The sequence below is a fragment of the Calonectris borealis genome, chromosome 4, assembly GCF_964195595.1.
Source record: "Calonectris borealis chromosome 4, bCalBor7.hap1.2, whole genome shotgun sequence".
Taxonomy (NCBI): domain Eukaryota; kingdom Metazoa; phylum Chordata; class Aves; order Procellariiformes; family Procellariidae; genus Calonectris; species Calonectris borealis.
In genome coordinates this window covers 65132430-65156189 of record NC_134315.1, presented here as the reverse complement: position 1 = coordinate 65156189, position 23760 = coordinate 65132430, and the positions used below count along the sequence as shown (strand labels likewise).

The 23760-nt window shown below is 46.6% G+C and overlaps 3 protein-coding genes across 21 annotated transcripts in view; 2 read left to right on the top strand and 1 right to left on the bottom strand.

Moving 5' to 3' along the window:
- The window catches only part of LIN54 (lin-54 DREAM MuvB core complex component), a 43115-nt gene extending 31498 nt beyond the window's left edge, over nt 1-11617 (top strand). For 7 of the 10 annotated variants that reach the window (XM_075149867.1, XM_075149862.1, XM_075149865.1 and 4 more), the window contains 8 exons: nt 720-793; nt 946-1143; nt 3022-3113; nt 4393-4464; nt 6891-6993; nt 7186-7323; nt 8023-8225; nt 8802-11617. In XM_075149867.1, the coding sequence (XP_075005968.1) occupies nt 720-793; nt 946-1143; nt 3022-3113; nt 4393-4464; nt 6891-6993; nt 7186-7323; nt 8023-8225; nt 8802-9003 (1082 nt within the window). In that variant the 3' untranslated portion in view covers nt 9004-11617. Of the gene's footprint in view, nt 1-719; nt 794-945; nt 1144-3021; nt 3114-4392; nt 4465-4688; nt 4874-5022; nt 5114-6890; nt 6994-7156; nt 7324-8022; nt 8226-8801 lie in introns of those variants that run through there. The other 3 variants (XR_012673578.1, XM_075149866.1, XM_075149868.1) reach the window with 3 other exon arrangements.
- Nucleotides 9947-23760, top strand: part of SEC31A (SEC31 homolog A, COPII component) — a 59828-nt gene continuing 46014 nt past the window's right edge. For 4 of the 10 annotated variants that reach the window (XM_075149850.1, XM_075149854.1, XM_075149855.1 and 1 more), the window contains exons 1-4: nt 20231-20335; nt 20988-21251; nt 21928-22010; nt 22551-22674. In XM_075149850.1, coding sequence (XP_075005951.1) covers nt 21932-22010; nt 22551-22674 — 203 coding nt within the window. In that variant the 5' untranslated portion in view covers nt 20231-20335; nt 20988-21251; nt 21928-21931. Of the gene's footprint in view, nt 10030-20230; nt 20336-20408; nt 20637-20987; nt 21252-21927; nt 22011-22550; nt 22675-23760 lie in introns of those variants that run through there. The other 6 variants (XM_075149853.1, XM_075149858.1, XM_075149851.1 and 3 more) reach the window with 3 other exon arrangements.
- On the bottom strand, nt 10883-20060 carry THAP9 (THAP domain containing 9). The gene is made up of 5 exons (XM_075149859.1): nt 19955-20060; nt 19668-19863; nt 19302-19587; nt 18424-18574; nt 10883-16914 (listed from the first exon to the last, which is right to left on the bottom strand). Exons 1-5 carry the CDS (start codon nt 20032-20034, stop codon nt 14952-14954), a joined length of 2676 nt encoding a protein of 891 aa, XP_075005960.1. The 5' UTR covers nt 20035-20060; the 3' UTR covers nt 10883-14951.

Genomic DNA, 23760 nt, shown 5'->3' with positions numbered 1-23760 from the left:
CTTGTTTTTTTCCTTGTTTGTTTTGTAAGGATTAAAATGAGAACATAATAGAGATCTATCAAGACTGCCAGATGTACTTGGTTTTGTGGTACGACTCCTATAAATTTCATATTCTACTGTTACCTCTGGTTTCTATGTGGAAATGCTTCTCTGTGTCAAATTGCTCTGTAGTTGGGCCTGAATCCTTGGAGCATTTTAGGTTGCTTTTCCCTAGTTTACCAGCTTTATGGGTGACTCGTGGCAAGTCCCAGATCCTCTGTATGAAAAGTGTGAAGCCAGGACAGCTCACAAACATATTGCCAAAACTCCTGCAACATGAAGATCCTTCCATGTAAAATGCTTTAGAAGCGCCAGATGTTTCTGTTGGTTTCTGTCCATGCTTTCCAGAACTGTGATGGAATAAAAGATCTCAAACCAAGCTGTGGTTTTTGTATTCTCTTCTTGCCAAGGGTAATCCAGTGTCCAGAGGAGCTCTGCACCTAAGCTGGTTTTTAAGCCATTGCTGTGAAACGTGTGCATGCACTCCTGTGCCAAATACCTTTTTACAAAGGTGTTCTTTAGACATAAGTGTTATGTGCCATGAGTTTGGTCAGTTAATCTCAACGCATAGTTACAGTATTAAGTGCCTTTGCGTTGTGCGCATGTGGAAGTCTGGAGGACTGAACTGTGGACTTGGAGTGAATAATGCGTGTTAATGTGATGTTGTTTCTTGATACTAGCGAAGCCAGTGGTGGTGAACGCGACCCCAGTGCGGATGTCTGTTCCCATAGTGCCAGCACAGACTGTGAAACAGGTGAGCTAAATGTAAAAGGCATATTCCTGACTTATTTTGGCTGGATGGAAAAAAAAGTCCCGTTTCAGCACTGTATTGCAATGTTCTATTAATAAAAGTGCATTCTGAATCAACAAAACAATGATTTCATAAAGACCTCTTTTTCTCTCCAGGTGGTGCCCAAACCAATCAACCCAACTTCCCAGATAGTTACTACTAGTCAGCCCCAGCAAAGACTTATTATGCCAGCCACTCCACTGCCACAGATACAGCCCAACCTCACCAACCTCCCACCGGGCACTGTACTGGCACCAGCACCTGGCACAGGAAATGTCGGATATGCAGTCCTTCCAGCTCAGTATGTCACACAGGTATGGTGTTAACCCAGAGACAAATAAGGAAATAGTGCTGTTGTGGAACATACTGCCTTCCTCTTAAACATTCTTGCTCCCCAGCTGTCACCTGACACTAAGAGGACAGACAGTTTCTTTTAGGGATCCTTGGCAGAATGATGATGGCACTAAATCATTGTTACAATTAAAGCTTTATTTTCTTAACAGGATTTTTTGATTAGCATAGCATAGAATTTGTAATCGGAATAGCACAGCATTTCTATAAGCAGAATCAGTATAGTACAATTTTATAAGTAGCGTTGTATAGAATTTATAATACAACTTAACTTACAATTTCTAATTACCTAGATTTTAACTTATAATTGCTAATCACCTAGATCCTCTGCAGATCAGGTCAGATCTTTATACATGGTTTGCTTTATCAATATAACAATCGTAATCTAGACTCAAAAATCATATAAAAGAATACAAGTCAGTCATTCAATCCTCGGAGGAAGCAGATGTCAGTGGAGGTGTCCCTGGCCTCCAGGGGGTCGTGGGTCTCACTGTCCAGCAGCAGTTCCGGTCCCAATTCCTCACTTAGGACTTGAAACTGCTTGATTTTTATAGACAGTGCTCTGTGTGCTGTTATGCTTCCCTGTTCGGTGACAGGGTCATCACCACCACCTGGTTGTCCGGGTGCCTGAGACCTTCACAGCCAGTAAGGAAGGGAGTAATCAGCCTGGTGCCCAGGAATCTTGAGGCCAATAGTGAGGGGAAGAAGAAATCTGTTTGGTTTGTCTACTTGGTTCACAGGACATTCAGTACCTGATAATGAGGAGAAAGGGAACAAATATGTGACCCACTCGGTCACAGAGAATGGCTGCTTGCATTATAAAATGGTGTTAGTTATGCTAACCACATTACCAGGGGTCAGGAGCAGGGGGTACCAGTCACACCAACCCAGGTCTAGGGATTAGTTTTTTGCTCTTTGCCAAAATCTGACCAACATTCAGAATGAAAAGGAGAATAAATGAAATCACATGCTGAAGGCTGAACAGCCAGTCTGTACAAACAAGGACTCCGTCAGCTCATGGCATTACTGGTACCAACCTCATTTCTGGTTCCCGTCTGGTTTTGTCACAGCTGCAGTTTGACCCCGAATACTCCTACTGTGTCGTTGCAGTCCACTTCCACAAATCCTATCTTAAACTAAATAATACCATTTGTTGGACCTCTCCTCAGAGGTTTTGTGTTCTGGACACAATCTGTCCCCTTTGACCTGGCCCCAGTAGGTCGATATCTTGTTATGTGCCAATCTGTCTTCAGAACCTGTCCCAGCAGGAGAAAATGGCTGCACGTAGGTAATACAAAAGAAGGTAGCCCAAAACAGTGTTGTTTGGCAGGCTTTTATGAGATTTTGGTTTTTTAATGTGAAAAAAAAAAAGTGGGTCCAGGTATGCTGAGAAGTTGGAATGTAAATAATTTTACTTGCTTTTAGTTAATTCTGTAATAAGTGGCTTGTATGTTAAGGAAGCCACTAAAGTAATTTGTGCAGGAAGCGATCCTGCTCTATTAGAGGCAGGGTTGCTTAGGAAAAGAAGGGGAAAATGAGCATGTTTTTAGGAACTGGAACTGTTTGTGTTCTGAACATTTCTGTGTGTAGTGTCTGTGTTATCTGTATGGCTTTAGACACTGTAATAGGGAACAAAAATATCATCTAAAATAAGGGTTTTATGCTAAGTATGGAGACAGGAGGTTGCTGCCTGGTCCAAGTTCTACAAATGTCTAAAACTGCTTACAAGCATATTATTTTTATAACAATATCTGGAAAGCTAATTAAAAGACTAGCTACACATCCTTTTGTGTATATTTTAATTTCTTTTATGTTATGCATTAACCTTTTTGTTTTGTTAGCTACAGCAATCATCATATGTATCTATAGCAAGCAACACGGGCTTTACAGGGACATCTAGTATCCAGTCCCAAGCACGGCTACCATTCAATGGGTGAGTGTTTTGCAACAAAAAAAAAAAAAAAAGAAAAAGGAGGAAAAAAAAAGGGGGGGGGGGGGGGCAGGGAGACCACAAAACCCCTGCAGAATGGCTGCTGAATGAGCATCTTCTTTCAGTCCCATTATAAGGAAGGGTGGGAGCTGAGGTGCTGGAGTTCGGTTTGGGGGATTTTCCAAGATAAATCAAGTATACTGTGGTGTGGTTATTGCCTGTGACTAAAGGACATGGATCTGTCTGACAATTGAGCCAGTCTCTTGATCAAAGCTGTGTTTTCTGTTTTTTGAACTCATGGAGCTTTCAGGTCAACTTCCTGCTATCTGTTGCTCATTCTTCATTTTGCATTAGCACCTGGGAGCTACAGGCTTCAACTATTTCTTGACGTTGCTGGAAAGAGGTCCTGGACAATATAAGAGCTAGATGCTTAGCACATGCAGAAATCCAGCCAAACAGCAAAATGGAACTAAAGCCCAAAATGGATCCTGATAGGAGGCTTTGGTTTTTTTCAGTCTTGTATTTTTCCTTTAAGGATTAAAATAACTGCTCACATGTATTATTTGCCCTTTGCCAATCCAGCAGGCTTAGCTGTTCTGCACAGTCCTTTTGTGTTATTGTTTGCTGGAAATTGTAAATGCCAAGATGCTTTTTGTTGCTGCAACCTCAATGGATGCAAACTAATCCCAAATCCACATGCAGCTATTCAAACGAATGGGTTTGATTTAATCTCCCTGGTATTACATGCAGAAATTGCTAGATAGGGATGGAATGAATCTTATCAAAAGCGATTAGTGACACAAAATCTGAGTTTTAAGAGCAGTTGAAGACTGTGTCTGATATAAAATTTATCTATAAACTGAATACCATGTTTTGGCTCGCTTTCCCATTTTTTTTTTTTTAATTCCAACTAGAACAAAAGGAAAGGCACAATCATGTTGGGTGAACCTTGGTTGGATCTAGTCCTCCTGCACGTACAGGGGTTCTGCAGAAGTTTTCCCCGATTCCAGTTTTCAGTTATGATGCTTCGTCTAGTTTTAAGCCTCATTTCTACTTTAGACATGCAGCCAGATTTGCAGCAAATAACCCAGCTCTTTCTGGGTTGGAAAGGCACTATATATAATAGTTACTTAAATGCAGTCAGCCAAAAACCTAATGCAAGGGGTATATAGAGATTTTTTTTTTTAAGTTTTTATTATGAGCTATTTACTTGAATTTAAAATAGGAAGAAACTGATAAAACAGTGTGTGTGTATATAAATGCACTTTTTTCCTCCCCATAGAATAATTCCTTCTGAATCTGCAAACCGCCCCAGGAAGCCTTGCAATTGTACTAAGTCTCTATGTTTGAAATTGTAAGTACAGCTTGTTTTGGGGTTTTTTTAAAGCCTTATTTTTGACATCACAAATTTATGCCAAGTATCAGAATATAATGTTTTTAAGTATGTCAGAATGTTACGTCTAGATACTAATTTAAAGTTGCTCTTGATATTGGTGGAGATATTGCGGTGCCTGCGTAATTTTGTAACTCCTGTGAGCTATATGGACCCTAACATTTTATAAATTTCTAACTTCGCAGCCTTGTTGCATGGTGGAGCCAATTCGATTCAGCAGCTGTAGTTGCATTGTTGTTGCTATGAGTGAAATGACATCCTATGGTATCATCAGTGGGCATCTACTATACTTTGGTGAAGCACATCAGTAACACCATGCTGTATCAAGTACTTCAGAAAAATTGGGCTGTGTATCTTTTCTTAAATGGCTGAATAGACAAGTGATTCTCCACTGATAGGTCTGAGTCTTGCTCATCCTCAAGAGATATTTTGCTATTCCAATACAGTGTCTTTGTAAGAATTTGACATAAAAGCATTTTAAGCTGACGAGATGCTAAGTTTCTTTAACTTGAGGCTAAGTCAGTTTACTGATTTTGGGACAATAACAGGAGGAGATACGGAAATTAATCTGTGGTTCCCTGAATCCTGGACAAGGAAGAAGAAATTGATGGTATGCTACTCAAAGGGACAGTGATGCAACAGTATGTGAACCCAAATTAAGAAGCGTGTTTAAACTTTTCAGCTTGGGTTTCTTTTTGTGTAATGCACCTCACCTCTGTGGGGAGGTGTGCCCTGTGTTTCCTAGCCTCAAAATTGTCTGTTGCACAGAAGACATGGTAAACGGGAAAATGTGTAGCTGTTTTTTCAGATGTTTTACAACGTATGTGACTGACTTCGTAGTGCCAAATGTATGTTAAATGCTTAGGGTTTTCCACTTATTTTAGTCTTTGATGCCTGAATGCTTTAGAAATTCAGGGAGAATAATGGCATCACTGGTAATGCTTTGCACCTTCAGAATGCTGTTTGGAAACAAACTTTTCTTGTAAATTACTGTAATTATATCTTTAAATGGCTAGGCATTCGTGCAGAGCAAATGGGTAATTCACTCTGGCAAAGGTGCTTTCTCACTAGTAAAACTTCCTCCTGTCTGGAAGGGGAGTTGCTTTTTCCCAAATGAATGTTGAAGGTAGGCATATAGCCTATTCTACAGAGAAGAGAACTCGGAGAAGTTATTTGCTCACTGATGCTCTGGGTTGATGCTGGCGCTGTTTGTTTTGGAAACCAGGACCATTCCACTACTGAATTTTAAACAGGGCAGAAAGGAGACCTATTACAGGTTGTAAAAGCTTTTGATGTAGTTTGTCCGTGGGACCATTCAGAATGCTAAAAATCACCAAAATGCAGTTCAACCAGATGAAGGGTTGTAGTGGACTCCAGGGCAACCCTAATCTAGTTCTTGTAGTGTTACGCTGGGCAAGCCATGGAAAGCCAGTTTTGCAAGGAGTTTAGGCTCCTAAAAATGAACATAGGCTCCCAGCAGGATTTGAAAAGCAACTGAAGAGGATCAGCAGTTTCCATCAGCTATAGCTGGAGGTGGTACTGGAAGCATTGAAATGTGCCAGTTTTTGTGGCCCAAAGCCATGTTTGAGCTGGGAATGAACGTGGTGGTTCCATGTATCAGATCTGTGGGATGGTGAGATCTTGGCTTTGGTGGGAGGTAGCAGAGGTACATAAGAGCCATGGCAATGTGATTGGCTTTTCCTGTCAACGTTTTGCTGCTTTTTATTCGCATACTTGTCCCTTTAAAAAGTCTCTGATAACTACAGCTTTATCCTCATTCAGATCCTTTCCCTAGTTACCTGCGCTTCAAAGCCTATGCGGTGTACCACTTGTTATTCCTTTTCTATTCTTCCATCCCTGCTTTGGTGAACTCTGCCTCCGTTCACAGCTGCAAACAGCTTATGGGCAAAACTAACAAAAAAAGGCTCATTGCTGTGTTAGTCAGTTTGCCTGTTGATTGGCACTCCAATTGCTTGCCTTTTGTTTTGGCTGTATGAGAGCTCCTGAAGGCTGACTTAAACTGGCTATGAGGTGGCTGTGGCAGGATGGCCCTCAATATGTGGGTCAGCCACCCAGAAGTTGCCCTAGAAAAAAGTCTCATTAGCTTCTCTTGCTGCTATGGGGACCTGTGCTATGTGAACATCAGCTCAAATGGACACCCTTCAGCTATACCTGTGTCGTTAGATAGCAGCTAGACCTGCGCTAGAGGATTTAGGCCTTGCAATGAGGCTGATATCACTTGTACACGCGGAGTTGAGCATAGGGTGACCCTTACCCTTATTGGTGCATGTGCATATCGCCAGACTAGGAACTTCTGCTACTGCCATCAATATTAACACCAATGTAATTGTCACATTTACAAATGCCTTCTGCATCTTCTGTTTCAGGTATTGTGATTGTTTTGCAAATGGTGAATTCTGCAATAACTGCAACTGTACAAATTGTTATAACAACCTGGACCATGAAAATGATAGGCAAAAAGCAATAAAGGTGAGGGGCCTCTTCCCCTGCCCCTGGGATGAAAGCCGTTTAGCTTGTGTCTTCTCAAGCTACGGCGTAGAGCAGAGTGGGTGTATAATGCCCTGATCTCCTCCCACATGTGCAAGGCTTAAGTTCTTTTATTGCACCTCTAAATTCTGCTCCCTGCATGCAGTGACTGACCCTTTGGGTCTGCATTGACAGGCCTGCCTTGACAGAAACCCTGAAGCCTTCAAGCCCAAAATAGGAAAAGGAAAGGAAGGAGAATCGGATCGGAGACACAGCAAAGGGTGTAACTGTAAACGCTCGGGATGTCTCAAAAACTACTGCGAATGTTACGAGGTATGAAGCATTATCTCATCCTAAAGATACTGACTTTTTCCCTTTAGTGCTGCGACTTCTCTGATTTGCTTTGTCTCTTCTTTGTATTGCTATAATGTTTTCTCTTTTATTCTTTTCTATTGCTAGAATGTTATCTCTTCTTCCAGCAGTTTGCACATAGAAAGCCATGTATATGGCAAAATTGATCACTTCTGTTGTATAAGTTTAATTTTAAATCATGTAGCATCTTTGAACTCAGGCTTGGATTTGTCCTTTACTGAAGAGCAGTATTTCCTAAAGAAATCTACTGCACCACGGTCCCTAGGAGGAGTTGAAGCAGCATCCCACAGACGCTCTGGGATAGAACATGTCTGTGGAAGACAAAAGCAAAAGTTGTTGTGTCAGCTAACTGATTAGTCTGTGGATGTAGAGGCAGTGGCAGACTGACCTCTCTTATAGCTCAACCACCTAAATTCCACCGGAAACAAGTAGGTTGGTGAAGAAAGGGATGAATGGGAAACCATTGATTTGCATTTAATTCAAGTATACGTTCTGGGAAGGCATCTCAGTTTGAGGTGAGAATTTAGGGAGAAAACTACTACTTGGGGGTTTCTTCTAGTGGCTAATTGATAAGAGATTAAAACAAGATTTCCTTTTCATTGTGGCTTGTCATAAAGGGACTGAAGATTGCAACAAGTTTCTCATGTTTGTTTCTTTCAGGCAAAAATCATGTGTTCTTCCATATGCAAATGCATTGGCTGTAAAAATTTTGAAGAAAGCCCAGAGCGAAAGACATTGATGCATTTAGCAGATGCTGCAGAAGTTAGAGTCCAGCAGCAGACCGCTGCAAAGACCAAGTTATCTTCCCAGATCTCAGATCTGCTGACAAGGCCAACACCAGCGCTCAGCAGTGGTGGTGGGAAGTAAGTTAATGCAGCACCCTGTTTCAGTTGCTTCTAACATGTTTTTTCTGATGTATGTGACAGGTATGTCGCTGTCATCTTTGAATGTTATCTGTGTAAGCTGTAGAAGCAGGAACACTCAGGTGAATGGAGCTTTTTGTTCATGCAACCGTGCTTTCTGTGGAACCTAGAGTATGCCAAGCTTAGTTGTGTTCAAGCACGTAACTAAGCGTTGTCTTCTCATGGTTGCCCATATGCTCACAGAAAGCATGAAGTACAAGTGTCCCATTTACTGAGAGGATGTAATCCTTGAGCTGCCCTTATAGTAAAAGCTGGAGAATTTCTCTATGTACCTGGGCATTTCAAAGTCTATTTCAAAATGTACCATTAATGGAGGCAGACACCAAAGCACAATGGTCCACCAGTTCATTTGACTGTAACTGTGGCTTATTCACTCCCTGTTGGTTGTCTATAGGCTCTTGGAAGCAATGGGACAGATGAAATCTCATCAGTCCTTGTACTAAAAAGTTGCCCAGCCCAGCAGTTAGATGCATTGTGTGTTTTTGCTGAGAGTGAGTGGATCTTTCTTTGTTTCAGGCTGCCCTTTACATTTGTAACCAAGGAGGTAGCTGATGCAACCTGCGAATGCCTTCTCGCACAGGCAGAGCAAGCGGAGAAGATGGGCAAGTCAAAAGCTGCAGCAGAGCGCATGATCCTGGAGGAGTTTGGACGCTGTTTGATGAGAGTTATTAACTCTGCAGGGAAGTCCAAAAGTGACCCTTGTGCTATGAACTGCTGACTCATGCACATGAGCCACAATGAAGTGGACTGAACAGAACACTTAAGGCACAGGGACACTTTGGTTTGGCATAGAGGATTTAATATTTGTTAATTTGGTGCTTGTTGTAAATTGACCTGCATAAGATTGAAACAAGAAAATCTTTTATAACAAGATGTAGAGCCTTTTAAATCTTAGCTAAATCCTCTTCTACTTAAGACGATTCTTCTTCCCAATGTACAGCTTTTACCTTGGGTTTCTTAAAAATTAGATGTGTTCTCCCCTTTCCCCCAGAATAATTGCCTGAAGGGCATATATAAATTATTATAATATATATTATTTACAGTGTATGGAGTTGCATCACTTTGTGCATACAGGAAAACACAGGTGATGTCAACCGCCAGGTGATGCTTTTGGCAACAGGCGAATAAGGATGTATCAGTGTATCCAAGATAGTTCTGAAAGGAAGTGTGTAAAAATGAGCATCTAAATGGAAGGCAGTACTTGTATTTAGGACCTGACACAGCACGTTCCTTCAGTGCATGGAGCACTGTGAAATACACAGGCAATAATACAGAGGAGTTGCTTGCAGATTTAGCATTGGGCAAAGTGGTGGAGAATCTTGCTGGAGCGGGGCCCAAGGAGTTTAGAGGCGAATGGAATTAATGGGAATTTTTTGATTGGAATGTGGCTGAGAGCTCAGATGTTTCTTAAGCTGGAACTTGAAGGCTAAGACAGTGACCTGTTGTCAGAAGTGAGGAAGAGCAGCCACGCCACAACGCCGGACTGTCTGCCCACTGTACAGTGTTACCTAAGTGTGCAGCAGATGGATGCTGTTGCTTAGGTGAAGCTTGGTTTTTCAGAGGCCTGCAGCAGCCTAATCCCTCATTGGAGGTAGGGCTGTGCAGTCCGTTGTGTTTTCTAGGATCACGCAGTAACCCTGGAAAAGTGTTTAAGACTGAGAAGCTGAGGTCATGGGAGATGGTGGAACCACAATCTTAATGAGGACTCGAGACAATCTGCATCCGAATTGACTTGCAAATGCAGGTAGGGATCATGTTCAGCCTGGTTGTGGGTCTTCAGGATGCTGCTTCTCTGTATGTTAGCAATTTACTTGGCATAAGGTTTTTTTTTAGTGGTGTTTAGAACGACTGTGAGAGCCGTGATCAGAGAGGATGCTAGCTCAGAATCAGGATTGCTAACAAAACAGATGCACGGATCCTTTTACACAAAGCGGGGGGGCAGGGAGAATCAACTATAGCTGTGTATAGACTAGGGCAGGGGATTTTTTCAGTTTGTTACAGGCAATCTCAGATCACATTTTTGATAGTGGAACACATTTGCAAAATTTACCTGGTTAGGTTACTTCCTACCATGAATATCAATAACCGTGTTTAATCACAGGCATTTTTATTACCTATCTCACTGCAGCCTGAATTAGCTAGGTTTTTGCAAAAGGGATTTTGTATTCCTCGTGTAAAACTGTAAATACAGAGAAATGCAGCAGAGTTCTTCCTCCAGGTTTTTCTAGCAGGGCCAGGCTGGGAAAAGGTAGGGGCTAGGCAAACCAGCAGCAGAGCTAAGTGCCTACATATGTGATGGCAATAGGATGGGAGGATGCTTCCACTCCTGCCTTCACCCCATGGTCCTGTGCACTGAGCAGAAGGCCCTTTCTCCTTGACCCTTCTCTTGTGCCTCCTCGAAATGCCTCGGGGGCGCGAAGGGCCTCAGAGGCGGCCAGCAGTGGTGGCAGGCCTGTTGAGTGGCCATTGCAGACAAGGTTTGACCTGCCAGTCACAGTCTGAAGGGCCCTGTCTGCTATTAACATCTCCCTGAGCCTAAATAGCAAGTATATTTGTGCAAATCTCTGAAAAGGGAATCCACCTCTCATGTAAGTACATTTTTTTCATAATTAGGACTTGGATTTACTAAAAAAATCAGTGCAGTAACTTTACATGTAGATAGTGCAGATATTCAGTTTACTTCTAGTGAACTAATATAGTATGTCCAGTAAGATTTGTATAAATGTAAATTAGTGTAAGTGAATAAAGTAATACCTACTTACGTTATTTTTCAAACAGATTGCAATATGCCTTCTTTTGTTTAGACTTCAATCTGTGTTAATTTTGTATATATTCTGTGTCTTACTCTAAATTGCACCTTTTGTGACGTGTATTTATATACAGTGTGCAAAAATACTTGTGAAATTTAGATTACAGTTGTAATTATGTATGATGGCATTGCTTGAGAATATTTTGCTTGTAAAGACTTCGAAGGTGCAATCAAATGCTCTTAGTTCTTCTATTTTGTTTTGAACAAGCTTTTTCAAATATTAAGCTTGGATTCCTCTCTCCCCTCTCCCTGGTGTAGAATGTGTGAATTGGTTTTTGTACTTCCTTAGCCATTTGCATCAAACTGCTGGACAAGATTTACAGTCAAGTTCATCCAGTTACATAAAAATAATTGGGAATGGGGCAAGGGTTCATTTTCTAGTTCTGTTTACATCTGAAAGTAAAAAAAAATTAAATTTATATTTACTAGACCTATTCAAAGAATACACTTTTCTATATTGTACAAATAAAAGTCAGATAAATCACAAAGAAAAATAAACATTTATACTATTCTGTAAATACGATTTTTTTTTTTGCACTCCTTTCCTTCAACACTGACAAATATACACAGAAGATTTGCACTGAAAAATCAAAATGAATCTGTAACACTAGGCCCACTTCTGATGCAAGTGGATCTGATGATCCACTTTTGGATTTTCAGTATGAGATCAAATCCTACCAGAGATAAACCCTTGGTTACTGGTGTACTGTCATGCATAGCAATTCGTGGCACGTTGTGACACAGTTCATAAAGGGCCAAAATGTGTCAATCAAGCCAGCACCAGGTGAGCCCATGTGATAATTTCTAAATTTCTTTTAAACTCTTTAATAAGAAAGTATAGCTTTTTCACATGCACTGGCTGGACAAGAGTTAGGCTCAGACTGAGCAGAAAGACATGTGAGGCCATTCTGCAGCACCCTTGAAGACAGCAGGGTGCTACACAGAGGTCATTGAGGACCCCAGGCAAAACTTTGAGGCAAAGCTTTGTTGAGAGCCTTAGACTGCTTGTTAGCAGGATGCAATGCGCTGTTTTCTTGTGGCATTTGTGTCTTTTTATGTCTCTCTTGGGGAGGAGGTTTGTAAGCAGCTCTTGCAAAGCTATATTACTCAGTTGCATTACGGAATACAAGTCAGTTAAGAGCTTGTGGCTTGTTTCTGCAAAGTAAAACCTGGTTTTATTTTTGTGCATCCAATTTCTACGTTCAGCTTTTTTTAGCAGCTTGGTAAAGGTAGTATGCAATCAATGCTCAGGGAGCCTTAGGAGCGTTGTTAGGATGTTGAGCGAATGAAAGATGTTACTGAACTGAGCTTTTTCTCCCTAGCACACCAGCTGCCACGAGAGAAGGCTGTTGGTTACCTTAGGCTCCAGTGGAGGACTGAGAGAAAGAATGAGATGGTCTAAGTGACTTACGGGTAGGCTTGTATGGACCTCATGGAGGGTGTGGTGCTAGCAAGATCAAGGGTGTTTCAGAGAGGGATGGTGAGCATCTGAGCAAGGAATTGCTGGGCAAAGTAGTGTCCAAAAGACACTGTGGCAAAAGGAGTGGTGCAGAAAATCACTTAGTGGCAATTGTGGAGTTATGAATGCTGAAAAATTCCACTGAAACCTGACAGTTCCTGCGGTGTGAGCACAGCCAGCAGTATCTGTGGTGGGCAACAGCAGGTCTGTATTTTTGGAACATAATGGCAATTGGTACAGGGTTCCTGTAAAACCTGTCAAGCTTTCTTATAATATTGGATAGCTTTGTTAATTAGGTAACTACCACACTTTTTTCTAATAATGTGCTTTTGCTCAATCATCATCCTGCCAAGCCCTGTAAAACTTCCTCAACATCTCTTGAAAACCTCTGTCATCAATATTTCAGTGAATTACAAAAGGATGTGTAACCTGTGGTGGTCACGGGTACGGGCAGGTCAGCCACAGGAATGCATAGAGCCTGACCGTCAGCCTATCTGCGCAGCGATCTCCGGCTTAGTTCATCTATCGGCAGCAACTGCACAAAACCCATGAGAAATTCAGAGATTGGGAGGCCCTGTACGCAGCACGCCTGCCATGTTCACAACTTCACCCCAGCAGCCAGGAGCTCATGTGTGTCTTTGTGCAAGAGCTTCCCATTCGGGAGGAGGCTCAGTATGAATCAAGCAAGACAAGCTCCCTCAGATGTAAACAGGAAGTGGCAGCAGGCTTATGTCCAGCCGAAAAAAATGGGGCTGGCGGTTTAGGCAATGCAAAAGTTACAACATTACATGAGTGCAACCAATCTACCACGGGGATTTCAGCAGTATTTTGCCAGTTGTCATAAAAATTGCATATATACGGGAGGGAAATAGTTTCCTGCAGAGTATCTTGTAGTTGGAATGGCTCCATGGCAGTGACGGCTTCAACATGGCTTTTTGCATAGGTAATGGGACTGGAAAAAAAATTCTAGAGGTTTTGGTTTGCTATTCCCAGCAGAGAACGCATGAAGTTCTGTGGTGCTGCCGCTCTCAAAGCAGAACATGAGGAATTGAGTGCAGCAGCTCTGCTCCAACCATGAGTGAGTAGGACTAAGGAGAGGTGGAAGAACCCAAACCGACCAGGGACAGTTTTGTCAAGTCACTGGTAGGTAGAAAGGCACCTTGAATATTATTCCTGCCGTGGGACATGGTGGGTCACCATTTTTCATCCCATCTCCAACATGCAGCTCAAAGGTAACTGAACAGCCAGAGTTTTGTGAGAAATAGTTGCCTTTCATCTCTATGGATGCAACTGCTGTTCTGCATAGCAAAGGGAAACCATTTAGCAGCAGTTACACCAAACTTTGCTATTCCAGGTAAAGCACTGCATACCGAGGCGGCTCCCTTGCCACAGAAATGAACTGACTGAAGCAGCCTGTCCCACTTGGTGGCATCAAATCTGTGATTCAAGTAATCAGTGGAAACAGCATCTGAAAAGGAGACGGCCTGATGCCCTGGGCTGCAGAACACACGGGACCATGTGGCATAGTTGAGTGGGTGACCTGATGGGGCCATGAAATGGGACCTGAAATGCTCGTCCTGCTGCAGCACACCCATGTGCTAGTGCCTGGGGCTCCTGCCCAGAAAGGAGGGTGTCAGTGCCCCTGGGTGCTGCTGGGCACAACAGTCTGGTCACAGCCTCAGCGCCGCTGTCTCACATTCATGGACAACAGCCTCTCTGCTTAGTATCCACTACCTCACCTGTAAAACATGGGGCTTTAAGGGTGCAGTTTGATACTGTATTCTCCCCTCTAGGGGATCTAGACTTAAACAGCTTGTTTAGCTGTTTGATGAGACATATAGGAGTGAAGATTAGAGCTTGTGTACAACTTGAGTGCCATGTTCTTTTCACAGCTTTATTTTCCTTTTTAAGTAAAAGCTCTGCAAGCTTTCTTGCCTCTGGCTTTTTTTAAAGCAGATCTCCTCTGGTGAAATCAAATTGCCAGCACACATGATTCCTGCAACTGTGTGGAAGATGCATCAATTTTCTCCTGGCAAGAGCACTCTCACCACTAAGCCACCCAGCACCTCCCAGGGGACACTCTGCAGTGTCCCCTACCACTTTCCCAGGCATCTTGAACAACCATTGCTCATCCTGACCTGCCATGCAAGTCTCATGAAATATATGGCTGCTTTGCAGGATTGCTAGATGGAACATAGGATCAGTGACTTCCTTGCTTTACTCAGCCAAACTCTGATCAGATGGTTTGCAGTGGCCCAACACATCATGACTTAGCAACACCAGTTTTGCTGGCCAAATAATGGGAAGACACCACATCATTTCCTCGCGTGTGTTGCCTAGATCTGACCATCACTGAGCCTCAGTAGGGGACAGCCATCCTTGGGACAGCAACGAGTACTCATGACCCCATGTGGGTTTGGCTTGACTGACAGCTACCCAGTAGTGATGGAAACAAATGTTTTCCCTTCAGTCTCTTCAATCTGTGTCTTCCGCAATGGTATTTCAAGTTCAGGTGTTTGGCATGGTTTGTTCTGATGTTTAAGTAACATCGTGTTATTTCCTTTACTAAGATTGTGTAGTGATTGTTGATGCACAACTCCCCATCAAATAAATGGTTCATGAGGGTGGGGAAGAGGGGACTTTCTCCCAGAAGCTCCTGGAAGACTTTCTGTTCTAGAGACAAATGCCACAGCTTGGTGTTTTTGTTGCCGTCTCCTACTTTGCCATACTGGTTTAGGACTTGTTCCAAAATGCTCGTTATGTGGTACATGCTTGCCGAGGGCAGACTTACTCCACCTAACTTTTTTATGTAGAGCACTGACCTGCATCTTAGCCTGCTCTCATCTGATTCAAAGAGGGAAGCAAGGCAAGCCTCACATTGCAAGTCAGAGGCTAATTGCTCAGCAATGAAGCCTGCGGTGCAGGTGATGCTCTGTGCATGCAGTGATAGGTCTGTCAGCGCATTACTCAGTGCAGAGCCATGCAAAAGAAGGCCTGCACAATAGGGGTACTCTGTTGCCAGTGTCCTCTCACGAGCTGGGCTATACTGAGCACGAATGCTGCCAAGGGTCAGATCTCTCCTACGAGACAGGGATATGTCCAAGGAGCTCATATTGCCTGAGCCACTGCTGTGTGGTGAGCCTGGTGCCAGGCTGCAGCTGGCCAGCAGTTTGTGATAAGCAGCCTGGAATACAGTGCAGGTGGGGCTCCCGCTGCTGCCACAGGCTTGCTGGAGGGCTCTGACAAACAGCTCCAGCGGGTCGAGGCTGAAGGCGTAGGTTAGGAGGTGGTGGGAAGGAGTGCCTTCTGGACACACGTAGTTGGTGTAAAGCCACTTGAGGCTTTCAGCATTGAGCAAGAAACTCAGAAATCCTAGTTTGCGTTTGCTCTTAATGATGTATCTCCCCATAGAGTCTGTTAAGGTGACAAAGAAGCTCCTGGCCTCATTAAAAAGGTGGCTTATTTTGGTGTAATTTCCAGCTAGCAAAGGCCCCTTCAGTCCCCTTCTATAGGGACCTCTGCCATGAAATACGTCACACAGATGACTTATCAAACGCACAAACTTGACAGTACCGCTGCAGTTCTGGAATGAGGCCAGGCCCAGGTTCTGGAGGTGTTCCAGTGCGTCAGCAACACCCTCACTGAACAACAGAGTAGCAAGGTTGACCTTCAGGTGGTAACTCTCCTCACTCCCAGGTCCACCTGACTTAGGACTGCATGGCTCTAATACCCTCTGCTCCTGCAAAGCTGCCAGCTCCACCACATGCTGCCACCGCACGGTGTCGCTGAGCCACTCTATCTTCTGGAAGCACTGCAGAGCATTCCTTATTAGCTGGAGTGCATGGCAAATGTCGAAGAAGTACGTGATGCTGTGAGCAGAGCCGGGCGGATGCTGGAAAGTGCACTGAATCCTTTCGGGATCTATCTTGATCCCCAGAGCTCTGGCGGTGTCAGCACCGCGAGCAGTGGTGCCTGACGTCACAGCCAGTACTGTGATGCCAATGTTGTTCAGCTTATTGATGGTCTGACGAAGCAGCTGAGCAAGTAAGTGGCCAGTTGTGCTGTTCACGAAGAAGTAGCCAAGTGGAGCTGTCCAGGGACTTGAGATGCCGACTGCCATGAGGATTATCGCTTCTGAGGCCAGCGGAGCTTCGTCAGCATCAAGGACACCTGCTCCCAAGTCAACAAAGCCTATCAGGCGCTGGGTCTGCAGGTCCCACTCCTGCTGCTTCTGCAGGGGCATGTCTTGTACCATCAGGGCACAGTAGCGGTAGGCCTGTTCCCCTCTCTCCACCTTTTCCTGAAGGCGGAGAAAAATGTCGTTGCTGAAGCCTGCAGCAGCCTCATTATTAGACAGCCAACTGGAAAAAAAGGGAGGATGCGATTAAGAGATGTGATTCTGAGAAAACTGAAGCAACAGTCAGCACCTTTTACCACTTACGACATGGTCAGCCACATCCAGAGCTGTAGAGCAGGCTAAGTCACAGCATATAAAGCAAGGAGCCTTGCCTTTCTTAAAGCATAGTCTGAGTTTCTTTTCTCACACCCTAGTGACGGGAAGCCAAGCAAAAGTACTGACCATGGAGGGAAGTAACAAAGCAGCTTCCTGCCTCTCCAATGTATAGGAGATCAGGAGAACAGGAAAAAAAAATTAAACCAAACATAGAAGTGCAAATCAGGCTATGCAGAGGGCCAGCAACACCAGGCTGCTCTCCTTCCCAACTGGCATTCTCCACACTGTACATCCTAATCCAGTTTGGAAGATGTGAAAGCCTCGGCAGCCCATGTAGAATGCTACTCTCCTCAATACTCTCCGTCCACTACCTCCTGGCACCCCTCTGAGTAGATTCTTTGGAGGAAGCTGTGTGAAACCCCCCCGGGCCAGCATGCACAATGTGTGTATCTGTTGGGCATCCTCTAACTGCACTACAGGAGTTTGAGACTCAAAACCTGTAGGGGGAAAGCTTTCTGAGCTTTTGTTTTGTGTGCTGTTACAACTTGACTCCGTGTTAATGGGTCTGATAGCACTTCAGGTAGTAAATTCTGAGCCTACGCAACTGAGTTATGTGAAACAGAAATATCTCCCTTCTATAACTTTGAAACAGACACTAGTCAAGATTTACTAACTTCTCAGAGTCCTTGTGGGGCAAGGTGAGAAAAACCAAAGCTCTAGTCTAACTGCTTTATGCAGTCCTTCACTTTCTCATGTTCCCTTCTTGACTTCTCCCTTTTCCAGAAAACAGTCCCGAAGTTTTTAATGTATAGTCCTATTGGTTTTGATTTCCTCTACTGACGCTTATTCCTGCCCATCTCTCCTCACTTGGTTTTGGCTGTTGATGGAGCACTACACATGCTCCCTTAACACTGCCTCCTGCTGCTTTTTTTTAGATTACCTTACTCGTATTTGCTCACCCTTCCAGTATTTGGCTCATCGCTCCCCTCTCACAAGCCTACACGGCACATCACAGGGCAAGAGCATGTGCCAAAAAAGCACCTCTGCTTTTTTGTATTCCTCCTTCCTCCCCAGTGAACAGTAAAACACACACAGACCCTACAGCAGCTGAGGCCCTGAAATGTAGCTTTTTTCACATCCATACTCGTCTGGGAATACTTAGCAAACTCCACACTTACTCTAAAATTGTTAATGTGAGGAACGTGTTATTCTTATGCTGTGACCCACATGCATGAACACATACTGGCTCTCCAAGATGAGGGGTATAAATATTTCTTGACATTTGCTTCCTGCTCTGCTTCTGTTACTAAAACAAAGTAGGGAAAAACTACTACTGCTGAATGTTTTCAGGACAGATCTGTTACACCTATTTCTAGATAAGGACCTGGAAATACATTATGAATGAATAAAAACTTGCTTTGTCAGGCTGTAAGGATGAGGGAGGGGAAAAATCTTCCGGAGATAATCATAGGCCTTAATATGGTAGAGGTGGAGAATACAAGCAAATTGCCTCATTTCTGGTGAGTATTCTGCCATCTGCCTCCAGTTGTGCAGCTCACAAGGCAAATCTGCTTAAAAAAAATAAGAGGTCAGCTTTAGTGAAGCAAATAAATAGTTGATAACTTAACAGAGGGATGCATAATACAAACACATTGCAGAATACAAGGCAACAGGGTAGCCTCTGGCACTCAGTCCTGAAGTCTGGTGTGAAGTGTACAGCTCAGCAATACTATCCCCATGCCTCACCTCTTCCTAGGGACAGGCAGTGGCCAGGGAGTGTGTGCCCTACCACGCTGTCTGAGGCCAAGTCCCCAACTCGACTTTTCCCTCTCTTCCTATCTATGTCATTCCACAGTTTTGAGTAAAGACTGTGTCCTACATATGGGTGCTGCTTAAAAATTGACCTAATAGGAGAGAAGCCATTAATTTACAGTTGAATCTGCAATTTGAAATGGCTTCTGGACAGCACAGAAGACAAGGTTTTCCTAGTTAAATACACACTATTTTTGAGTCATCTGTCAGCTGAATGGTGGCACAGTTTGATTTTAACAGCCTTGGTTACAGGTCTGACCTGAGCGCTGTAGCCAGCCTCAAGTAATAGAATTTTTCAGGGAGATTTTAATTCTTTACAGGATTGGTTGCTGATTTCTGGACCTACAGATCGCAAAGCCTTTGCGCAATAGCATTGGACCTAGGAGGATTACCAATACCATGAAGTCAAACAAATACATAAAACTGGGGCGAGGGAGTACAGACCCTGAAGCACTCTGCCTTAGCAAACACCAGCAGCAGTACCTGAAAACTGGGCCTGCAGCAAACTCACGGTTTCCTCAGAAAGCTGCTGCTTCTCCGCCAGCTCCCGGAGGACGTTCGCCACCGTTCTGGGCCGGTGCGCGGGGGAGCATCTCCCGGCCGCCGGGAGCTGCTGCTGCTGCAGGGTCTCCAGCGGCCGCTGTGCCTCCCCGCCCGCTGCCTGCTGCCCCTTCAGGCTGTAATTGTGGTCTCCGGCGGGAGGGCTGGGGAGAGGCTGCTTCAGAGCTCGGACGGGGGGCCCGCTCCTCCGGCCGGCGCCCAGCGGCTCCTAGCAGGGAAGGGAGAGGGGAGGTCACCGCACACCGGCTCGCGGGGGGAGAGGGGAGCGCGGCCGCTACCGGCACGCACCGGGTGGAGGAAGCGGGAGGGCACGGCCCCCCGCCGCAGCTTCCGCCGCAGCCCGTAGCGCTCGAAGTCGGCCTCGGAGAAGTGGCGCGAGCAGAGTATGGCCCCGGGGCCGGGCCGCCAGGCCTGGCGGCTCCGCGGGTCCACCCGGTTCACGGCGCGGATCCACTCGCGGCGCTGCGCGGCGTCCACCGGGAACCTGCGGGAGACGGAGAGAGGGAGGGAGGGAGGATGGGCGGGGGGCCGCCCGCGGCGTCCGGGGTGCCGCCGTGAGGGACGGCCGTACTCACTGATGGAAGGAGATGCCGCGCTCCCGGCTCCGCCCGTTGTCGCGAGCGGTACAACCCAGCGCCGAGCAGCTCCGCGTCATGGCTGCTCCGCGGCCACGGCCGCGGCCCGCCGCCCCGCCCACAGCACAGAACGCGCCCGCCCATTGGCTGCTACCGCCCGCCCTCCCAGCTTCCTCCTTTCCATTGGCTCGCGAGCCACGACCGCTGAGCCTTCCCGTCGGAAGCTGCTTCTCCATTGGGCGCGGCGGCCGTTGCTGGTCTTGCCGCAGTGCTGCAGTTCCGCCTCGGTTTGACGTAAGCAGAGAAGCAAATGGTGGGAATGGGAAGAGAACCAAGCCAACCGGTAGTGGCGGTGGAGGAAGAAACAGCCAATGACAAACGGTGATCCTCGCAGCCAATGGGAGCAGCACTTCCGTCCCTATATGTAGCGGGGCCGGGAAAAAGGGCTGTCTTTCCCGCCGCGCGGTGGTCGGTGGTGGGGGTAGGGCCGCGGTGCGCGGCTGAGCCATGCCTGACGGCGGGGCCGCTGTACGCGGGCGCTCAGCCTCGCAGAGGCGGGAGCCGCAGCCGCGCCATGGGGCCGGGGCAGCGCTCGCCCCGAGCACAGCATCTGCCCGCTGAGCGGCCGCGGAATCCGGCGGTGGGAGGTGGCAGCGGAGCTGTGCTCTGGCTGCCGTGAGAGGTGGGTGAGGGGCTGCGTCCGGAAGCGCCCCCCGCCAGGAGCCCCGCCCCCCCGGCCTGTGAAAGCCGGCGGGTCGCTGGGTGCGGCGGCTGGGTCGCTAAGTCACGCGTGTTGGTGCTATTCCCCCGCACCGAAAGGCGGAGGAACTCCCCCTCCCCCCCCGCTCGTGGGTCTGGCCCCTGTCCGATGATGAGCCTCACTGCTGTTCACATCATGATAACGCCGTGATTACTGCCGTTGAGCTGAGGAGGACAGGCGGCACCGGAGCCCCCGTGTTGCAGGCGCTTTCCCCCGGCTTCGCTAAACCCCAGCGGGGTGGCCGCCCCTAACCTATGTCTCCCTCTTCCCCAGGGCCGATCGCTGCTCCTTCCCCGAGAAACCCGGAGGAGACCCCGAAGAAGGAGGCGGCTGCGCCCACACACTCCCACACGCCCCACCCCCACCCCGCAACACACACACGCACACGCTCGCTTCCCGCGTAGGGGAAGGTGGAGCCCAGCTCTCCGCCGCCCGGAAGGCGCGGGGCGCGCCCGGAAACCGGCGGCGGGCGAGAGGCGGTGCCGCAGCTGCCACGTTGGAGCGGGCCGGGGACTGGTGAGCGCCGGGGACGCGGAGGTGAGGAGGGGGAAACCCTCGTTTTCCACCTTTTTTCCCCAGTTCCTGTCGGAAACGGGGCGTAGCTGCTGGTCGACGAGGCGGCCAGCGGGCGCCGTAACGGGCCAATAACGGTCCGTTGGGAACGGTTGGTCGTGCACCGGCGCCCGCTGGCCGTGCACGGTGTTTCCGAGGCGGGGGGAGCCCGGGGTGTTGAAATAAGACCCAAAAATGAGACGGTGGAGGCTTTTAACCGTTTTTCGTGCTCTGATCCGGCTGGCTGCTGAAGGTGTTTGGCGGCGAGGGTCTAGTGAGGGTTTTCTCGAGGATGGGTTTGTTTCATGGGTTAAGGGTGAAAGCTGCTGTAGGGTGCCCGATGTGTGCCTTGATGCTGCTAGAAGAGGGTTTTTCAGAGCAGTTGAAGCTTTGCCCACGTTTTCCTGTGTTATGGTCTGTTCAGCAGCCATCAGTTTCCTCTACCTGTCAATGTTATTCTGCCAACGGAGGATTATTCCTCCCCTTCCCCCGGGTGTGCCCTGGAGAGAATGGCTTAGGTGTCTGTCTGTCTGTGGGATGTCTTCAGGAAAACGATCACCCTGGCTGCTTCTGCCAAGCCCTAATGCAGCTGCTGAATCCATGGCAGTGCAGTCTCCCCATACTCCACTTAAGCATTATCTTTCTTGGTTTTATTTTTTAGTGAAATGAAGCTGAAGGAAATTGATCGTACTGCCATGCAGGCATGGAGCCCTGCCCAGCAGCACCCCATTTACCTGGCCACAGGTGAGTTTCTGGGAAGCGTGTGCTAGCAGGTCTCGGGCTACGTGCGATAGCTGCCATGAAGTGGTCGTAACTGAAAGTTGTAGGAGTTATTTCATGTCCTGAAGGCTGGAGTGGGGTGTATGGTGCAGTACCTTTAGTGGAGTTCTCCAGTTGTGCCGTGCATGAAAACATGTTTTGCATTCTGCAAGTGACAGCAAGCATCCTCTTCTTTCTGCCAGGTTAAGGTGACAGCAATCCTAACTGCCAGTTCACTGTCCCTTGCTGCTTGTTTGTAACTTGATTGCTTTCTGTACATAGTCAGGGAGAGAGAGGCACTTGCCCAAAGCTTTTCCTGTTCATATTGGCTAAGAAACCCCCAAAGGGGGAACCATGGGGAGGAGAGTTATGTAGAACTACATCTAAATAACAGAAAGAGAAACCTGACTCCATCTCAGGGTCCTTTTTGCAAGGATGATGTTTTTATGCCCCTCCTTGTGCTGCTTTTGCTGTTGCTCTTTTGTGTATCATGGCTTTCTCACTGCCAACCATGCTTCTTTGCAGGTACATCAGCTCAGCAGCTGGATGCAACTTTCAGTACAAGTGCTTCTCTAGAAATATTTGAGTTGGACTTATCAGACCCTTTGCTGGATATGAAGTCCTGCGCCACCTTCTCCTCCTCTCACAGGTAAGCAGTGGTGTTGTAAGGGAAAAGTAATGGCTGTAGAACTGTTATACATGGTGCATGTGGAAAGGCCACTTCATGAGGTTTATCTGCAGTTGTTAAGGAGAGGAGCAGAAGTACAGCACTGAAGAATGAAGGTGCATGAGTGCCATTGATGTTGTGGGACAGTGAGATGTCATTGTGAAGGCAGTGAGCTTGGACTCCGAGAAGTTGCAAGCAGCTTGTGCTCTGACATTGGCTGATAGGTTTGAATATGTATGCAGGCAGTTTATCTTGGGGAGCCTCTGGATTCTCCAGAGAACAGAAGGAAATGTGAAATTATGAAAACGCAGTCACAACTTTTCACATTGCCCCATCCTGGCCTGTATCAGGAATAGTGTGGCCAGCAGGAGTAGGGAGGTGATCGTGCCCCTGTACTCGGCACTGGTGAGGCCGCACCTCGAATACTGTGTTCAGTTTTGGGCCCCTCACTACAAGAAGGACATGGAGGTGCTGGAGCGTGTCCAGAGGAGGGCAACGAAGCTGGTGAAGGGCCTGGAGCACAAGCCTTATGAGGAGCGGCTGAGGGAACTGGGGTTGTTTAGCCTGGAGAAAAGGAGGTTGAGGGGAGACCTCATTGCGCTCTACAACTACCTGAAAGGAGGTTGTAGCGAGGTGGGTGTTGGTCTCTTCTGCCAAGTAACTAGCGATAGGACAAGAGGAAATGGCCTAAAGTTGCGCCAAGGGAGGTTTAGACTGGAGATTAGGAGAAATTTCTTTACTGAAAGAGTGGTCGGGCCTTGGAACAGGCTGCCCAGGGAAGTGGTGGAGTCACCATCCCTGGAGGTATTTAAAAGACGTGTAGATGAGGCCCTTAGGAACATGGTGTAGAGGACATGGTGGTGTTAGGTTGACGGTTGGACACGATGATCTTAGAGGTCTTTTCCAACCTGTATGATTCTATGATTCTATGATCCTGTTTACATTTAGGTATTTCAGGGAGACTCCTGTAACATAACTAAACTGGGTCATGTTGTGCGGGTAGTATCATACCTCACCGCGCAGCTGGGAAGCTAAGTTCCCGACTGTACAACTCCACTTAGCTCTTAG